A 20,252-nucleotide genomic window follows, 5' to 3' on the forward strand; every position below is an offset into this window, starting at 1 on the left:
TGTGCAGTTCCAGGATGTGGAAGAGAAACCCAGCGCCTCCACCAGATGCAATGGGGATGTTTGCCTAGCAGCACTCGATCTGGCGTTTTAACGGTAGACTGAAACAAGTCAAAAGGGAGCTATGGCGAAGCGGGCGAGCAAGCGTTGCTTGTCTTCTTCTTCCTTCACCAGCACCGTGGCCCAGTCCCTTCAGTACACAATAAAGAAAGAAAAAGGGGCGGCAGAAGACTATCGTCTTCCGACGTCATTTGCATCGAAGCTAGCAGATATGCGGCCAGTTTTTCACTTTGTGAAGCTTGATGCCCGGGTGCCTGGTAAACAATGCTTAGAAGATCGTACCGCGAAAAATTTAGCACCATAAAAGCTACCAAACTTGTTCCCTCTGAGCTTCGCTAGTTACCTGGACTAGCATGCACAATGGTGCAGCACACCACATGGCACTCGGAGACACTTCTGATTGTTGTCACCTGAGTGATACCGGGGAGAGTTTAAGGCGAGCCATACAATAATAACACGATGGCGTATGTTACGTATCGACAAAGTTCAGATTTGACTCTCTTCCTATTTCGATTGTGGGAAGAGCTGTGGCAGCGCCTCAAGGCCTATCGCCATTCGATATTGCTGTTATATTGAAGCCCAAAGCTTAGTAACCACACGCTGAGAAGTTTAGGAATCACAAGAAACGTGAGACCTTTCGGGAAAACGCGAAAATTTGACACTCGTCGTCAACAGCACGTTCGCTGTGCACCCTTCAGCGTGCTCCCACATACAATCAATGAATAAATCAAAGGATTCTATTTCCAACATAATAGTTGGGGGCCACCCCAGGCTAGAAGCGGCAAAATGCAGCATACACAAAATGTATATAAATATGCACAGAATATAGCATACATAACGAGCAAATATGTTTAAGCTAGTATCAGAAAATTGATGACATAAAATTGTAATCAACATAATAATAAAAAATAAAAATACCTTTATTCTTGAAAACAATTGCTACAAGGTTCCAAGGCATTAGGAAAGACGTTGCTACGAACAGCAACTTGACTAGTCCTAATAACCAGAAGGCAGCAGACAGCAAGAAGCGAACAGACGAAACCGATGGGAGAAAAAAAAGAAGAAAAGGAAAAACAAAAGAAAGGAAAGAGAGATTGAGAGCATATAGCACATTGATCACATTTAGACAAATTTGCTTCACACATCTAACAATTTGGGAAAAACGAACAATATGGACATACAGATACATACAACTCTTGAACAATAAAGAAGATTACGTATATAGTGAAACCCAATTCTTGCGGCAGCAGAAATTATACAGTTCTCTGCCAGAACAATTTGGTACATCCATGGACGCAGATCTGAGATTATTCATTAAAGTGGGGAGAGTGTAACAAATCATCTGGTTACCATAATTTGAACGCACATGCGGCACATGCCAGTATTCCGGGGACCTGGTGGTATAACATGGGATGTTGTGTTCTAATCTGGCCAGAGATGAAACAAGGCTTAAGTCCTGTTTGGTTTCGTTTAGGTAACCAACAGCAAGGCGGTAGTTAAACATAGCACTGACTTTAATTACGCGAAGCTTTTTAAATAGGGGTTCAGATGGGAAGTCAAAGGGCATATCACTAATTACGTGAATAATTTTCTTTTGTATTACAACCAAACATTTAGTATTTGTAACAGATGTGGTGCCCCAAATAAGGCAGTAATACTGAAGGTAGCTCGCAAACAAAGCATTATAAATGAACATTTTAATCTTCCGAAGCATGTAGCGAAGAGAGAAAACCCGTTCAGTAATTTTGGAGAGTTCGCCCGTCAGAAAATCGATGTGATCGCTCCAGCTCATATTTTCATCAAAAAAGACCCCGAGTGTTTTCACAGAAGAGACAAGTTCAATTTTAGAAGGCCCTAACACCACGTCCCTGCAAAGACAGATATTCTTATTCTTCGCTTGAAATAAAACTTGCTTTGTTTTATCAGTGTTAATCTTGAGACCATTTTCTAGAGACCAGGTATATATTTTTTCTAAACAAGAGCTAGCCACTGATACTAGCCCCGGAGGATTATTGGACGAAAACAGGACAGTAGTGTCGTCGGCATATGTTATGAATTTCGCATCGGGGTCAATATTAACGAGATCATTGACGTAAATATTAAACAGAAGAGGCCCAAGGATACTGCCCTGGGGAAAACCTGCCGTAACAGAAGAAATTTTAGGCGATTTGTTGTTAATGAACTCGTATTGACGTCTGTGCTGCAAGTACGACTGAAATACTTTTAAAGCGACACCGCGGATACCGTAGTATTTAATAACAGTTCATGACCGATGCAGTCGAATGCCTTGCTAAAGTCAATAAATACTCCTTAAGTAAGCTGGCGATCCTCAAAATATTGTTAAATATATTCTTTCTGCTGAAGAAGCGCAAGCTGAGTCGATCTGTGTTTGCGAAAGGCATATTGCGAGTCAGTGAGGAGGTTTTTAGTTTCAAGGAAGTTAGATACACGGATAAATTTTTATTCTAAAGCTTTTGAAAAGATCGGGAGTTTAGATATTGGCCTGTAGTTGGACATCGCTGTTTTGTCACCTTTCTTGAATGAAGACTTTTGCAGTTTGCATTTTAAGTGGAAAAACACCACTAGCGAGTGATAGGCTATAAATATGCGTTAACACTGGGGCAATTACATCGATAACATATTTAACAGGTTTCATCTGTAAGTTATCTAAATCGAGCGTGCTACTGTTTTTTGAAGTTCAAAAGGTACAGATAAGTTCAGCTTCATCAGTCGGTCGAAGAAAAACGGCGTCCTGAGGCACGGCTTTGATATGACGGGAAGCAGTGCTATTAGTCGGTAACGTTGGTGAAATAATCATTGAAGACATTAGGTAACATTTCAGCGCTAATATGAACCCCGTCTTTCTTAATAATAACAGGAAGTAGGGCATCAGGTGAACGACCGAGTAACGAAGTGACCTTCTTCCATACTTTCCTACTATCGCTTGAAGAGGACTCCAAATATTCATTATTATAACGAATCTTAGCAAGTCGCAGCTGCTCATTAAGTTTATTACGGTGTCTCTTAAACGTCTTTAGATCTGCCATGTCAACGAGACACGATAAACTTGTTATACAGCCTATTTTCCCTCTTAATTTCTTGGAATAGTTCTGCCGTGATCCATGGTTTTCTTATCTTTGAGGAGCGCCTTGTTTTAGTGCGAGTTGGAAAGTGCCGGTCATAGAGCACACAAAAAATACCCAAAAAAGTTTCATACGCGAAGTTAGCACAGTCTGACTGAAAAATTGAACTCCAGTCAATGTGTCGCAGTTCATCACGAAATTTCTGCATTCGCAATGGGGTAATTAGCGGGGTGGAAAATTCACATGGGGAAGATCTTTTAATTTTACGGCCAATGACCAATGCATACATGACCGATACAGGACCCACGCATACACTGAATATGCGTCGGTGTTGCTAGAACTAACAAACTTATAAATGACATCATATATTTACAGCACAGCAATAATTCGTAAAGGCGCCAAATAATAATAATAAAGGCACTCAAAGATATGATGCGAAAAAAAAACATGGCAATATGGTACAATTAAATGAAAGGGGCAAGAAATGAATGGCAGCGCTTAGTACGGTTCTACAATAAAGTATTCGCGCAACAGTTTTTTAGAAACGTTGTTAAAATCGATCCCGTGCTGCTGACATTTGTTCAAAAGATATGGTACATTGAAAGCCATAAGATGTGCACCATCGCGGTGCCAACCATCTCTCGTGGCCTCTAGTTCGAGGATCGCCTATTTGCTTTTCCAGCCGGGAAGGACTGTTGAAATAAAAATGTGTGCTTTATTTGAAAAGAAAAACGCGTGCAGCAGGCGGTACAGGTAAATCAGCGTGGCGTTTATGATATTATAGCGGAGAAAGTGGGCGTACGAAACGCATCGTATCGCTTTCTTCTGCAGCAAAAAAATTCTGCACAGATTTAGCAACGTTCCCCACACAAGTGTGCACACGTGTACGCGAGCGTGAAACAGTGTATTGTATATTTGCAAGGAAAGAAATGGCGGCACAGCGATAGTGTAGCTGAAGAAAGTGATTTAGCCAGATGGTCATTATGCGCGTCATATCAGCAGAACGCCCAGCGATTTGTGCAATCTCGATCGAGCCAAGACACAGGTCTGCTGGTAGAAGGGCGTGTTTGTTATTGGCCCTGAATAAGATGGCTCTAGTTTCATTCGACCACTTCCACAAATCTAAAAGCGCAGTTTTGAGCTTTCATGAAAACTTAATTTATCTCACAGCCGGTAACGAACAGACTTGTGTCATCCGCGTACATTACAATGGAAATGTCGTTATTTACATGAGTAACATCGTTTGCGTACACATCGAAAACAAGTGGTCCCAGGAGGCTTCCCTGTGGAACTCCTGAGGCAACATTTTTAACAGAGGACATGCAATTATTAATCGTGACACATTGCTGGCAATCATTCAAATAAGTCTCAAACAAGGAATAAGCCACTCCACGTACAGCATAGCAGTACAATTTCTTTAAAAGAGCATTATGGTTTAAATAATCAAAGGCTTTTGTGTAATCTATAAAAACACAAAGAGTTACTTTGTTTTCTTCGATATTGCGAATAATTATTTCTGTGTTATTAAGGCTTGTACCGTTGATCTTCCCTGGGGAAATCCATGCTGGCAATCGGAAATGATGTTGTGTTGGATAAAGAAGCTGTTTAATCGTTAAAGAATTATTTTTTCAAGACCCGTCGAGAATACTGGGAGGATTGATATGAGTCTATAGTTAGTAAACTGGTTCCTTTCACCGCCTTTAACAGTCACTTTTCCACGTTTCATCGCAGTTGGAAATGAAAACCAGTTGCTAATACCTGATTAAATATATGTGCAAGGGGATGGGAAACGATATCCATAACATATTTTACGGGGCCGATCTGCATATTATCAACTTCTACAGCTTTACTATTCTTTAGGCGCGTGAACACTTGACAAATTTCGAGCTCATCGATGGGCTGCATGGAAATACATTCTTCACAACAATTACTCACGGTGACGTCAGAGGAACAGTGTGATGCCTTTACCATATTTACGAAGTGAGAATTAAAGTGCTCGGCCAAAGCAGATCCCGAGAGCAGTTTGTTATCGATTATTACTTCTGTTATCCTATTGTCGCGGTTGCCGCGTTTCAAAACTTGATTGATCACTTTCCACGCTTTCTCCGGATGCCTCTACGATAAATCAGAGAAAATTATACCGTAATAAATCGCCTTTTGTTTTCTTAGCTCCGAGTTTAATTGGTTACGGTACTTTTTAAATTCTGTTAGCTGGCATGGTTTTCTTGATAAAAATTGTTTAAAAAGTTTATTTTTCCTGTTCATCATTTTGATGTGCTCCGGCCTAACCCACGGTTGCCTAATGTTTTTCTTTCCCTTGAAAAATTTATACCAAAAAGAAACGTTATAAATTTGCGAAAATATCGACAAAAATTCAAAGTAGGCATCAGAGGCATTGGTCTTGGTATACACCGCAGACCAATCTGCTTTGGTGATTCGGTCCCAAAAGGAGTCCATATTTTGCTTAGATAGGCACCTGTATCTCACGAACGTTTCGGGAACATCATCTTTTGGCCTAGGACTTGAATACGCGATTACATTAGGGCAACAGTCGCTTATATCCAAGCATATCGTACTAACATTGTGGGACACAAACATCTAAATTTACAATGTAGTTATCAAGGCCAGATTGGCTATGTTGTACACATGTTGGTGTGGTAACGACGCTCTGAAAACCGCTGGCTAGGATGCTATTTATCAGCTAAAAAGAGCGCACACTCGCGCCAAGGAAACTTATGTTCATGTCACGTCCAAGCAGCACGCTTCCTTGGCTGAGCGTGGCGTATTCTCATATTCCGTCTGAAATATCTAAGAAAGCAGCTGTCTTTCCTGTGGGGGGGGGGGGGGGGATGGGACGGTATAGCACGGTAAAAATTTCATTTTTGTTTCTTAAGCAAATCACCTCAACGTCAGCTGTGTAAACTCTCTTACCAGTTAACATGACTTATGTCGCGCGATATGCATAGCCACCCCTCCGCCGCGCATGCCTGTATGGTTTATATGATAGTGGTTGTAGCAATCAAGCATCAATTTATCGCTGTAAGTATTGTACTATGTTTCGGAGAACGTGATCAAGCCAAATTAAAAGCAAAATTGACCTAAGAGCATAATAGTTTGATCCTGTTTGGAACTAAGGGAGCCAGCATTGATATCAATGGCGGAAATCGTGTTATTCACTCGAGGCGGCTGCGGAAACTATGGAGGAAGGCAAAATTCGTAAAGGTACGTCCACACTAGCGACAAAAACGCGCGCGACACGCCGCGCGCGGCAAGCCAGCGTGCGGCACAAAAGCGTTGCGATGGTCACACTTATCCGCGTTTTGCGAGACGCGGCAGTCACATGACACCACCTGACGTCCCGTTTCGCCTCGTTCCCTTCCGAGACTTCTCGTGGAAGCGCGCGCTCCGTTCCCCGTTGCAGTTGCTTTGTTGTTTCGGCGTTTCACTGGGAGTCGCTCAAGCTCAGGGAGGTCAGATCTGGATGACGTATTCGTGACTGTGAACATTATAATCTTAGCGTGTTCTTTGCTTGTGCGACCATGGCGCGACGCCGACGTGCCAGAAAGCGGACAGCGGTATGGGAAGGCTTAACAAAAACGACCTCATTGACTGGACATGGCCTCTGATATTTTAGGGCGTGCGTGTCACTGTTCGATCTCAGAGCCCATACATTATTATTCATTGCTTGTGCGACAGCTGGTACCACATCTGTGCGGCTCGCTTCTGATTGGTGCTCGTTTTGCGGCTGCCGCAAAAAATGGGTCTCGCACCCATTCGAGCGTTTGCCGCGCTTTGCTGCCGCTTCTCGTGAATCCTGCCGCGCGCGACAGCATTACTCGCCGCGCGCGGCGTGTCGCGCGCGTTTTTGTCGCTAGTGTGGACGTACCTTAATACGCCATGGTGCGTGCTGTCGAAAGCCTTACGTGTTGTTAATAGCTCAGTCAATTTTTTTTACATCTCTGTCGCAGTCAATGTGTATCGCGTCACTTCTTTCTGATTTTCGGGCAATGATTTTGCCATTGCGTGTCCACACGAAACGCCAATGATGCTCACGCTTTTTGCTGATTGCCAGAGAGAGAAGCCTTTTCAGAGCAGGACACAAATGTTCGTTGAAAAAAACGGGAGATTCATCAGTGATACCGATTGCCCGGTTTCTAATTTTTTTCTTACGAGCCTTTTCGAGAACGTTGTCCTCTTTTTTGCCTGCTTTTGAACTGCACGACTACATTGCTCTTGCCGGGATCTCTTGTCGGAACACGGGGGCATGTATCTGTTTCTTCTGGCGCTATGGCCTCGCCTACACCGTCACCTATTTTCACGACAAGACCGATCACATCTTCATTTTCGACCAGACCCTTCACTTGTAAATTATACCAGCGCGAGTACTGTTCGCTCTGAGTAGCTCTCTTTTGAAGCTGTTCAATGGCAGTTTCGTTTCTTTTGCACGTTTCGAGTAGGATTGCATTTTCTTTCGCCAAGGTCTCTCTATCTGCAGATGCAACACCTATTTGCTTCATCTTTTTAAATTGTGAGTTCATGAACTTCACGCTTTCCTTAAGTTTTCTCAATACTGCGCGAAGCTCACGAATTTAAGTGCGGGAACCCCTGTCTGCGGGGGGCGCCATTCCCACAACACGTGGCAAAGCAAAAACAAGCGTAGCACTCCGAGCAGTGACAATAAAACACTTTTCAAGAAGTTGCAGCAGCGACAGCTATAGGAATTATTGGAGAAGTTCGTGAACCAACGCATGCTTCACCAACCTGCAGAACAAATGGAAGGTGAATTGGCGTGCCGGCCAGCTAACTCTGCTGCCGAGTGGTCTACTTGGTTTGTCCCTCTGTTTATATTAGCTCCGCCCAGATGACGTCACACATTGAACGGTGCTTACGGCGGTGCTGCGCTCCACTGTCCGTCCTTCCGGTGCAGATGCACTGCGTCCACACGCACTGTACGTTTGACGATCTTGAGGGCTGCAGAACAAATTGACGGTGAATAGGTATGCTGGCCAGCTGTGTCTGCCGCCAAGTGGCGTAGGACGATAGACGGCGCTGTGATCACAAAATGACAGCGCCCCGATAAAACAGTGTCGCGGAGCATGTGCGGTTACCTCGGCGCGCAATTTCTTTTTTAATTGTGCGTGACAGCGGTGGTATATACCCTGGTGGTCGTGCCACAATCACAGAGGTTTACGTCAAAATATTTTTGTCTTTGCATCTAACCTTCTTTCGCACCATGCAGCAATGGGTGGCTTTGTGGCGTTCCTCTACCTACTGAACCTTGCCGGACCGGGAGTGACGCACCTGATCACCACTGTTTGGCCCATGCTCGGAAGGTGCGCACCTAGCCAGTATTGGTGGCCCTTAGACTATGAACGTCGCTGGGATACGTCACAACGTTTTCTACTTAACGCCAATACTTCCAAGGCAAAAACAATCTGTGCCAGTGCACAAGATATTACTAGCTTTATCTTTGCGGTACGAGCTTTTCGTGTTGGTTTCTGGTAAAGCTTACTCGCGTGTCTTGTTTGAGGCATGCAAACGACCTAGTAATGCTGAAACAGGAATGGTGGGCTCAGCTCAAACTTTTTAAGAGCTTTCGACGTTGAAGGGCGTGGTGATACGAGACCTTCGAAACGAAATCCGATAGTTCGGGAAAACCGAGCAACGTGATATGACTACCAGTATTGTATATGGACAGTGAAACGAGGAACTGAACCAGGGGTTCAGCAAACTGGTCTCCATAAATGCGCAGTAAAAGGCAATAACAAGCTACCTTGTGCAAAGTGCCCACCTCTAGAAAGCAGTTGGGAACTAAAATGGCGACTGATACTTGCGGAACCGTACTGACGGAGTGTCAACCTCAAGAGGTGCGAGAATGAGTGTGTCTTATATCGTTGCAATCAGTGGAAGTGCGCCTAATGAGCCTTTAACGGAAACGGACGTTGATATTTGTCGCTGTGAACCCACACGCAATCATCACGTCTAATATCATAGCCCGATTCAAATCGAAAGCACAGCGCGACAATACCCTATGGAAAGCTAAGAAAATGAGGCTTACAATCAACGACGTAGTACTAGGTGCGCGAAGCCAATGGTTCTCAATGAGCACCTTTGTCGGGCACTGAAAAAGCTTCTTCGAATGGCAGTCACAAGACAGCACGAACATAATTAAAAATCTGCATGTACAGCCACAGAAAAAAAAAACTTTGTGAGGCCTAATGAAAATTCAGACATTCTAAGAAAAGAGCCTTTCCAAGAAAATTGCTTGTGCTTCAAAGTTTTGCTGTGTGCGGTATAGTGTTTTCAATGCATTACAATGATTTCATCCTACCGCACTGCACACTGCACAGAAAATCTGTTACGTTGAAGTCGTGCGTCTTTGAAGTCGGGCTGGTTTTCACAGTGATCGTAAACGAACTTGCCCATTTTCAGTTTTGATACAGCAGTGTATTAGGCCTCAGAAGAAAATGTTTGCGTTAGTGTTGCACCTTAATACCAGTTCTAGAGCCAGAAAACATGATGCTCTATATATTACTTCCTTAAGGAATTTAAATTCAAATTTTAAGCTGCAATGATGACAAAAAGTAGTTATCACAGCGCTAGCAATCGTCTGCGTTTTGAAGAATAAAATGCCTACTTATTTAATCGGCCAAACGGGCGTGCTGCTGGTGGTGCCATTCGTGTCGATAGAGGTCCTAAATCGGAGTTAGTATTTAATATTTTGCATAACCACTATTGATTACGAAATCTTGGGGCTGCAAAATAACTTAAGGAATTATATCCTGGATATACCGACCACCTGTCAGAAATGCTGTTTGCTTTAATAACCTTCGTGAGTACTTTTTGGATTACGTCTTGTCTAACGGTTTCAGACAAATATGTGGTGGGGATTTTAAGACAAATATGGCAGGAACTACGAATGTTTCCGACCAGCTAATGACTGTGATTTACTGCAGTGTTTATGAACATCAATGAAACACCAGGCAGGTCTATCACGTTATAATTCAGTTCTTGTTTCTCCACTACACGTCGCCACTGTGATGATCCGTGTCCAACTGCGATAACATTGTGCTGTATGTGAAAGCGTGCGAGGGTGAGACGGCGACGATGGCTCAATCTCGCATGCGCAAGGGAGCACCGTCTTGCGTCAAAGGCGGCGTGTGCCACGTGCCCTGGCACAATCGGGATCAATACAGGTGCAGCGAGGGTTAATATCGCCGTTCGAGCGAGAGACAAATGCTGCCGCGCTTTCTCACTTGAATGACAGCGAGGGAGATGTGTTCATGTGTGTTTGTGCGCGCGTGACAAGATGCTGGTTAATTTAGTTAGTAAGCGAATATTTGCAAATTTATACGGCCGATAAAATTGCTATCCTTCGTATGCCGGCTTGCTAATTTGCTATCGCAATCGATGCTTCGCCTTGCGGGTGAAACTGCGACTTTTTTTCGCGCCCTTTCCATTCTATTTTGTATCACGAACCAATTTGCGCAACGTCACATACAGTCTTATTTCGTAGAGATATATGCCCTACACATGCTCGTTAATTCAATTGAATGATCGAGACCTGAGTTTTCTCTGAGAATACCAAGAAATATAGCGTAAACGTTACATTTCAGGGAGTTGATATAAATAATGCATCAAGTTCCATTTTCATACTTATTATTCCTTTTTTCTCAAACAGATAGGAAAAAAGAAAATCTTCACTCGTATGTGTTTCTTTATTCATGAAATATAATAACTAATTCACATATTCGTTTTAGAAAATGCAAGTCAAATGAAACGGCCATAGCGCAACGAGAAAATTTCACTTCAAAATATTTATAGATATTGAAAGACGGAAGACTACCAGGACAGGCAGCACTGGCAGACCCGTTTATTCCACCGGCCCGGCCGAGGCTCAAACACGAAGAAGAAGAGAAACAGGGATGATGATGGCTATATACAAATGAGAACGATGAAGTACGTGAAATGTGCTTACACTAATTTCCCCCCCCCCTCGTGGAAGCGGCCAACCTGGCCGCAATCTAAAGATCGGCTGAATGGGGAATAAAGTGCTTCATGCGGGAGACGTGAACAATTTCTGCACTACGACGACGGCGGTCCTCGACGGAGTGAAGCGGAGTGACTAGATAGTTCACTGCGGAAGTTTGTTGTAGGACTGTGTAGGGCCCAATGTACCGGTGAAGGAATTTCTGGCAAAGTCCAGGGGTTCGAACCGGCGTCCATAGGTGGACTTGGTCTCCAGGATGGAAGGCGATGTCGCGGCGTTTACTGTCGCAGCGACGTTTTCTTTCTTCTTCTGTAGCGGCGGTGTTGCGACGAGCAATTTCACGGCAATGCGCGAGTCGAGCTGCAAACTCTTCTGGGAGGGAGGTGTTAGGCGAAGCAGGAGAGAAAAAGAATTCGGAGTCGAAGACGGAGGAGGCGGATCGTCCGTACACCAGGAAGAAAGGGCTGTAACCGGTAGTTCGTTGTGTCGCAGTATTATAAGCGAATGTAACACAGGGTAGGATGTTGTCCCAGTTTGTGTGGTCAGGACGTAAGTACATAGAAATCATGTCAGAGAGCGTTCGGTGGAAGCGTTCAGTAAGGCCGTTGGTTTGCGGGTGATATGTAGAAGTGGTTTTATGCTTCGTATTAGTCTGCCGCAAGACTTCTTCGAGGACGTGGGACATGAAGGCTTTGCCATGATCGGACAAAAGAACGCGAGGAGCACCATGGCGCAAGACTATGGATTGCAGGAAAAAGTCAGCAACCTCAGAAGCAGCACCAGATCGAAGAGGCGCAATCTCGGCATATCTTGTTAAGTGGTCTACCGCTGTGACGATCCAGCGGTGGCCGGAGGGCGTCAACGGCAAGGGACCATATAAGTAAATTCCAACGCACTCGAAAGGTTCGGTCGGACATGGCAGAGGCTGAAGAAAACCGGCAGGCGGGGATGTGGAGCGTTTGCGGTGCTGACACAACGCACATGAGGCAACGTATTTGGCTACCGTTGTGGACAATCCAGGCCAGAAGCAGCGGGTCTTGATGCGGTCGTAGGTCTTGTGGAAGCCTAAGTGGCCGGCGGCAACGTCATCATGAAATGCTTCTAAAACTCGAAGACGAAGGCAGCGAGGTATGACTGGGACCCACTTGTTACCCGTAGGATGATAAATATAACGATGAAGCACCCCATCTTGAAGGCGAAATTGCTTAAGCTGGCGTCGCAAGCGGCTGTTGGGTGGTTTAGTTAGGCCGCGAAGGCGATCAATGAGAGTTCGACAGTAGGAGTCTGCGTGCTGAAGGGAAGCTAAATCGGAGCGTGAAGAAAGCTGAGCTTGATCCAGTGACATTAGCGTGAGCTGGTGGGCGGCAGGCGTAGCGTCAGAGTGACGTGGTAGAGACGGGGAGTGCGCACGATCGATAGAAGGTGAAAGCGGGCATCGAGACAGTGCGTCTGCATCATGATGACATTTGCCAGACCGGTACGTTATCGTGAAATCTTATTCTTGTAAGCGCAGTATCCAGCGTCCCAGGCGTCCTGACATGTTCTTCATAGATGACAGCCAACACAGAGCATGATGGTCAGTTACGATGGTGAAGTGGCGACCATAGAGATACGGGCGAAACTTCTGAATGGACCAAACAATAGCCAGGCATTCCTGCTCTGTGATCGTGTAGTTCCGTTCAGATGGCGAGAGGGTCCGGCTAGCATACGCCACAACCTGCTCTTTAGACGCGGGACCCCGTTGCAGGAGCACTGCTCCGATGCCTTGCGCACTTGCGTCAGTGTGGAGTATAGTGGGTGCCCTCTCATCAAAATGGCGAAGCACCGGTCCGGAAGTGAGATGATTCTTAAGGGCTTGAAATGCCGACTCACAGTCTTCGGACCATGTGAAAGAGGCGCCGGTGACCAGGAGCTTATGTAGAGGAGCTGCTATTGTAGCAAAATTGCGTATAAAACGGCGAAAGTAAGACGCCAGGCCGAGAAAGCTGCGCAATGTTTTTTGATTTGATGGGCAAGGGAATTGAAGCACAGCAGCAATCTTCTCAGGGTCAGGTTGGACGCCGTCTTTTGAAACGACGTGACCCAGCACTTTGATGCTTCTGCTGGCGAATCTGCACTTTTTAGTATTAATCTGGAGACCAGCATCTGAAAGGCATTGGAGGACTTCGTCTAATCTCTGTAGGTGTTGGCTGAAGCTGGAAGTTGAACACGCGCAGCGAGCTTCTGTTTGGCGACTTCTGAACGGCCAGAGGAAGACGCGAAAATTTGCCGCCAGCTGGTAGTAAACGTTCACCAGTCGGTGAAGTCAGTTTCATGGTTAAAATACCACGTCTTCGCAACGTGGGTCAGATAGAACGCGACGGTAGTCAACTTCTGTCTATCGGTCCACCCATTGGCCGAACTCACGCGGTTGTAGTTGTCGAGCCAGTCGTCGACGTCTTCCCCGCGGAGACCCGCAAAGACTGGTGGATCACGATGAGGGGTGGTAATGGTGCACGATGTCAGTGCAGCCGATGTCGTAGGAGCAGGAGCGTCAGGGGTAGCGATAGTGCCGGCGGCCGACGCAGGGGTGGTCATAGCTGTGGGGGTGGCCGGGCGCAGGCGGCGACCGGAACGTAGCTCCAGGTAGGGCAGGAACGCAGGAGGACGTCGGGATCTTGACGCGCCTCCACCACTTTGAAAGACGGAAGACGACCAGGACAGGCAGCACTGGCAGACCCGTTTATTCCACCGGCCCGGCCGAGGCTCAAACACGAAGAAGAAGAGAAACAGGGATGATGATGGCTATATACAAATGAGAACGATGAAGTACGTGAAATGTGCTTACAATATTTTATCACCCTTTTGTAGATTGCAGCGAAGCATTTGGATGGCATAGCTGATAAAGTTTCATTGCATTAACTACCCGCGTGGTATTCGTGGCGCATCTATGGCGCTGATAAAATGTCATGTCAGTGACTACAGCGTGTTCATTTACGTCGTCATTTTTGCCCGTGTCAAGTGGTGTCGACTACTCTTATGTCTGTTATTATTTAATATTTATATTAGAGAGCTCTTGTTGGTTCGTAAGCTTCTTCACATTTGAAAATTACTGTGTTGAGGGAACCGCGATCGGCAGGTAATGATGATGATTTATTGTCATCCCCTTTAAAACGGGGCCGTAACCAATCGTCGTCTAGCCTGCATGAGTTTATCAAGTACATGGGTTTCATTCTAGCGTTTTTATACATCCCTTAATCTTTTTTCTCTTTCTCAAAACTTTTGAATTTAAGTTGTTCCCCTACATAAGTCTCTAATGGATCCGGTCGTATCAATTGCTTCTCTCCACCAATGCACTAAACGTCTCTTGCTTACCTCGACCGATGACTGGTTGATGCTTCCGTCCACGTTAAATCGAAGCGCTTCTGGAAAGTGTGCGTTACCTACGGGTCTCACTGGGTGAAATCCCTTTGTATTCCATGGTCTCCAGATTTTTTGTGAAGCATCCGCATGCCTCATCGTGTTGCGAGTATTTGCTCCGGTATATGTTTGTCGTTGGGCAACCAGCTCCAGCTCACTTAGCAAGGCACTGCTGCTTATGTTATCTTGCAGATTTTTCCGTCTAATATCTTTCTTACCATTCCTGAAAATGTCCATAATATTTTATTGCGATAGCAGTAATAACCGCTTCAGTCATGAATTATGATCGACTGTCATTAAATGTGTGAAATTGACAAAATTTTATGCCAATGTGCTGCAGACTCCATTAACAGCAAGTGAAGGTGGACAATGACCTTCTGCATTTTATGATGAGTCACTGTAATTGCAGAATGATTAAGCATCTAATTATTGCGCACTCATAATGATACGTTTCTTCCCAAAAAGAATTGTATCACAAGCGCGAAATGCTTGCACAAGTTAATTATCGGTTCCAAGCATTACAGAAAGGTAAACAAATTCTTTCGCAATTGCTACAGAAACGTCCCTCGTCACACTTCCCGCCAAACGCTGTAGTGCCTTCTTCAAAGCGATCTTTGGTAGTGATACATTTCTCTCAGAAGTAAAATGAAAGTACTTGAGGTAAGCAGAATATTCAATTTGCCCTAAGCTTAGCGTTTGTTGTGGTCTATTCCTTGCCACAAGTGCATAGAAATGGCAAAAACAACACGGCCCCTTCTACAAATGTGTACCCCGTGAGTGAAGGGGATATGGATCCTTCAGGCGCAATACTGCCGTCGGTTTTGCCGTCAGCGTCGGCGTGAGGTTCCGTATAATGTCCAAGAGCTGTAAGATCGTCGCCGCGCGCCGTATGCTGTATGTGCGAGTGAAAGCGTGTCAGGGTGAGTGGGTGATCGTGGCTCAATCTTGCGCACGGATGGGAGGAAAGCGGGAAGGAAGCACGCGGTCTTCCGTCGTGCGCAATGCTCTGGGCGGGGGGTGGGGGTTCTTTCCGGGCGGCCCGTCCGCGGCCGCCCGAGCCATCTAGGTCGGGGAAACAGTTCACCGCGCGCTGAGTTTACGCGGCTAGTTCACGTTGATGCGAAGCAGCACGAAGGTCAATTCGCGCGATGCTGCTGCCATCAATGGCTCATCGCACCAGAAATGACAGCGACAAATTTATGCAAAGGATGCTCAGTGCAACGCCACGCAACGCGCAATTCACGCGAAAAAGAACCGCCTTTCGTGTGACTGTATACACATGACATTTCTTCCACCAAACATACTGTCTCAGAACACCATCACGAATTTGCATATTCATTGCAGAAGTATCAGCGCGCTGCCGTTAACTTTCGTTTCAAAGCGCTAACGTCGCCCAGGACCAGACGAAAGTTTTCTTCGGAAAGGGAAGAGGTTCGCATCGTGTTTTGTCAACAAGCTGGAGCGTTTTTCGCAATGCAGCCGCCATATGTACATAGAGAGGTGTGGACACCGCACTGGCACAGCCGCAACACCCGGCTACGAAGCGCTGCGCCCTACGATGCCGCATGTTTCCGAGCTGCATTAACACTCGGGTGCACCCTGTGAAATCGCAGCCACTGCACTTTCTTTGGCGAGTGACTCAGCAAGCGCCTGGGAAAATGACATGTCACCTCGTTGGGATTACCATCGCAACTGTTGCCATGCAGGCTCACGAAGGCACTGCGGGCTCGATCCCGCAGTCCACGCCAGCAGACTGCGCCCAAAGGCCGCAGCTCTTCTTCGTCCACAGTTGGCTCTGATGCCACTCATCATGCTGGCGTTCTAACAGCACATAGAACCGCTTTCGTTACAACTGAAGATATGAAAGTATAGTTAGCGATATTTTTGTTACATACAGCAAGAACAAAGAACTGCTGCACTATTACTGTTAAACAGATTTATTGCGCTAAAAGTTATTACACTTAACAGTAAAACATATTTTATTAACCATAACTCCGTTTATTTGGCAAAAATTTCTTTAGCTTCGTGGCTTTGCGTCTGATAGTAAAGCAGCAGTGCGAGATACATTCCCGAAAATACTGGCGTATCTGTAGAAGTTTGTTTTGCACCACCGAGACACTGAACGCAGGTGCGATTGTAGACAGATGTCGTTTTCAATTTTTACGTTGTCACCGACTACGAAGCAGAGCTGTACTTAGAAAAATATACGTCGGGGAATCATAGGAGTTAACTCCAGGACATAATGAACCATAAGAAATGAGACCTATGATCAAAGATAAGTAATTGAGCCGTGCTTAAGTTTGAGACTTCGCACATTTATATAAATGCACAGAACTTCTTTTGTTCCCGCGTGTATGATGAAACGATGCGCTGGAAAGTTGGATGTGTTGGGTTCACCTTTTCAAGATGACATGACTGTTTTTTTTTCTTATATTCACAGCCTTAGAGCCATGGACAGACAATCCGTCGACCTCCAGCAGAAATGGCTGGGATATTGGATGCTGTACGCCGTCGTCAACAGCTTTGAATGGATCTTTATCAGAGCTCAAAAGAAGATAAAACGGATCTATATCCTCAAGGTAAGTAATACTAAACACATTTGCCCAACAAAACGGAGGAGGCAACCTTACGCGCTGCACGATATTGATTATGGTTTCCATGACATTCGCTACTCGCGTGACGTTAACGCTGCTGCTACGTCTGAGCAAAACACAGTGCGGTTAACGCGCCTTATATTAAAAAATTAAATTATTGGGTTTTAAGTGCCAAAACCACGATATGATTATGAGGCATGCCGTAGTGGGGGACTCCGGAAATTTGGACCACGATGGGTTCTTTAACGTGCACCTAAATCTAAGTACACGGGTTTTTTCGCATTTCGCCCCCATCGAAATGCGGCCGCCGTGGCCGTGATTCGATCCCGCGACCTCGTGCTCAGCAGCCAACCCCATGCCACTGAGCAACCACGGCAGGTAACGCGTGCCTTATATGTCGATTGCAATTTTATGAAGCGAAATAATCTACGCACATCACCACAAATAAAAAAGTACACCTATGTAAAATTTAACCCAGAGACCTTCATTACCATAGGTAAATATGACAACAAAATGGGGACTTAATGTTGGTGCAATGAATGAGCCCCGGCCTATAGCCACGATAGCTGAACACTCATAGCTCTACTTAGTTGGGGCCGGCTAAAAGGGGCACTTTTATCCCAGCTTCGTTGTTCCTTTGATATTTACAATTCTCGTAAGTTTGGTACTGCGATGATTACGGCATAACCTTGCTTTTGGCCCATTTTGGTTTATAGTAGGGGAATATAGGGCAGGGGGCGCCATGCTGTGGTGCCCCTTTACGCTCCCAAGTGCTAGCGGTGCGAAATGTAATTCTGCCTAAACATACGTGGGTGTCTGATGATTTTTTAATGTAACGCACCCAGCGCTTGTGCTGTGTGTCATTCTTCATATCCATCGTGGTGTCTTGTACGCTGGTATTTACCTAAATATTGAATTGTGGGAACTCGCCCAAATCGCACTTTATTTACAGCGGATGTCTGCCATCCCATAGATTTTCCAGCGGAGCTGTATATGTCTACCCTCTCCTAGATGTTTTAATGTCCGTGCCTCAAAAGTCCCGCGTCCTCTATGAGGAGGCAAAGCAAACCAAAGGCATGTGCTGTCACCTGGCGTAGCAAGAGCAGAGCTAAGAAACCTGTATAACGTATAACTGTATAACGTAACGTATGGTATACTCTATAACATATAATGTATAACTGTATAACGCCGCCCTCTTTGAGGAGGTGGAGCAAACGAGTAAGGCATGTGCTGACACCTGGCGTAGCAAGAGGAAAGCTAGGAAGCGACGATGAGTAGCAGCGAAGATCGTGCGCTTTAGCCGCGGGCTCGACACGAAGACGGCTGCCGCGAAGCGACGCCAGTAAATTAGACGAGCACAAGGGTGCGCGTGCGAAATTTCAGAGACTTTCTGGACAGGCATTTCAGATTCACTTGTGCGTTTTGATGGTGGTTGGTAACGTTGGAGATTTCGCGAAGCGTGAACGTGATGTGGTTTTGACAGCTACTCCAGCTCCTGACCTAGCCAGCTGCTCTGTTTAGCTGCGCCGAGGGAGCGCTAATGGCCGTAGTGCGCATCGATCATTTGGTGTGGCAGGTGGTTGATAACAAGCCACCTGCTGCGTTTCCACGCCTGCGCAAAGAACCGAATAGGCAGTGTGTTGCGTGCGCTGGTATGGGGAGGCCGCGTGTAGCGCGTTCTGCCGATGAACAGCTCCGCTGGCAGCCAACATTCGCAGAGTAGAATGGCTGTGATTTTATTGCGATAGCAATTATATGGACACTTCAACCGGATTTCTGCCGTCGGCGTCGCCGTCGCCGTGAGGTTCCGTATAGATAAAATCTTCGCCGCGCGCCGTATGCCCCAGCGGAAGCGTGCGGGGACGCGCGCTATCACGGAGAGCGAACGCACTCAATCTCCCACGCGCAAGCAAGGAAGCGGAAAGCCAGCGCCGGAGGGAGCAGGGGGGTGGGGGGGGGGGCACTTCTCTGCCAACAACCGCGCTCGTCGCTCGTCCGCACAGTCTCTTATCTCTCCCACGCGCAAGCAAGGCAGCGGGAAGCCAGCGCCGGAGGGAGCGGGGGGGGGGGGGGTGCACTTCTACTCTGCCAACAACCGCGCTCGTCGCTCGACCGCACCGTCTCTTATCTCCACACGCTCTGACCTTTATGCACTGTGCATTCGCCGCTCAGTTTCTGTTGCAGCGATAGACCGCACGTACCTTCGCCCGCTGCAGCGTATTGGCTTGCTGCCAGCGTTTTCACAGTCGTTGTCTGCAGTCATTCAGTGTGATCTATTCATGTTTGTTTGTGCGCGCTCACACCACGCTTGTTCATTCAGTTAGTAAAAGTCGGGCCACATTTTTCAACTCACGCTACACATGTAATGCTGCCCGGATCGGCAGTGCAGTGCTACAGGTGTGTCCCTTCGCACGCGCTGCCCACGGGAAGCGCTTCTCATCAACACCACCGTTTCACACGCGCCTTCTCGTGGTCATCGAGTCTCTCTTCATGTCGGTCTACTTACGCCGCAGCACACCTGCTTACTTAATCAGCTCATGTTCACTACAATTTATATTGCTACCAAAGCCGCTCACCTTACATCGTATGACATTGCTGTGTTGCTATCGCACTCATTGCTTCGCCCTTAGGGCGAAACTGTGACATTTTTATTGCGATAGCAATTATATGGACATTCTAGGCGAACTTCTGCCGTCGCCTTCAAGTTCCGTATAAAGTCCAAGAGCGATAACACCGTCGCCGCATGCCGTACGTTGTAAGTGCGGGGGGAGCCGACGATCGCGCCTCAATCTCGCCCGCGCAAAACGAAGGAGAGTGGGCAGGAAATGCGCCGCGCGCGAAGCACCGGGGGGCGGCGGCGTTTAGCTCCGGCTGCAATTGCGTATGTGGTGGCTGCGCGTGGTCGCGCGGCCCTATCTTGAGAGCGATCTGCGACGGGGGCAGAGACGACAAAACGATCGCCAGAAGGCGCTCCTGACAATGCGCCCAATGTGGAAATTTCAAGCAGCGCGGTCGCACCGTGGTGCAGTCTCCGCTTTGTTTACATTGTTTCGCCCGCGCTTTCCTTCGCTGCTCGTGCTCACGGCGCTCCGTTTTCCAGGGCGGCAGATCACCTGCTTGCTGAACAGC

General features: G+C 46.5%; 1 protein-coding gene across 1 annotated transcript in view; it reads left to right on the top strand.

The window, feature by feature from the left end:
• LOC119444292 (uncharacterized) overlaps positions 1 to 20,252 on the top strand; it is a 49,337-nt gene that overhangs the window by 4,429 nt on the left and 24,656 nt on the right. The window contains exons 4-5 of the mRNA XM_037708715.2: positions 8,380 to 8,473; positions 16,970 to 17,108. Of these exons, the coding sequence (XP_037564643.1) occupies positions 8,380 to 8,473; positions 16,970 to 17,108 (233 nt within the window). The remainder of the gene's footprint in view (positions 1 to 8,379; positions 8,474 to 16,969; positions 17,109 to 20,252) is intronic.

The sequence above is a fragment of the Dermacentor silvarum genome, chromosome 3 (assembly GCF_013339745.2).
Source record: "Dermacentor silvarum isolate Dsil-2018 chromosome 3, BIME_Dsil_1.4, whole genome shotgun sequence".
Lineage (NCBI taxonomy): Eukaryota > Metazoa > Arthropoda > Arachnida > Ixodida > Ixodidae > Dermacentor > Dermacentor silvarum.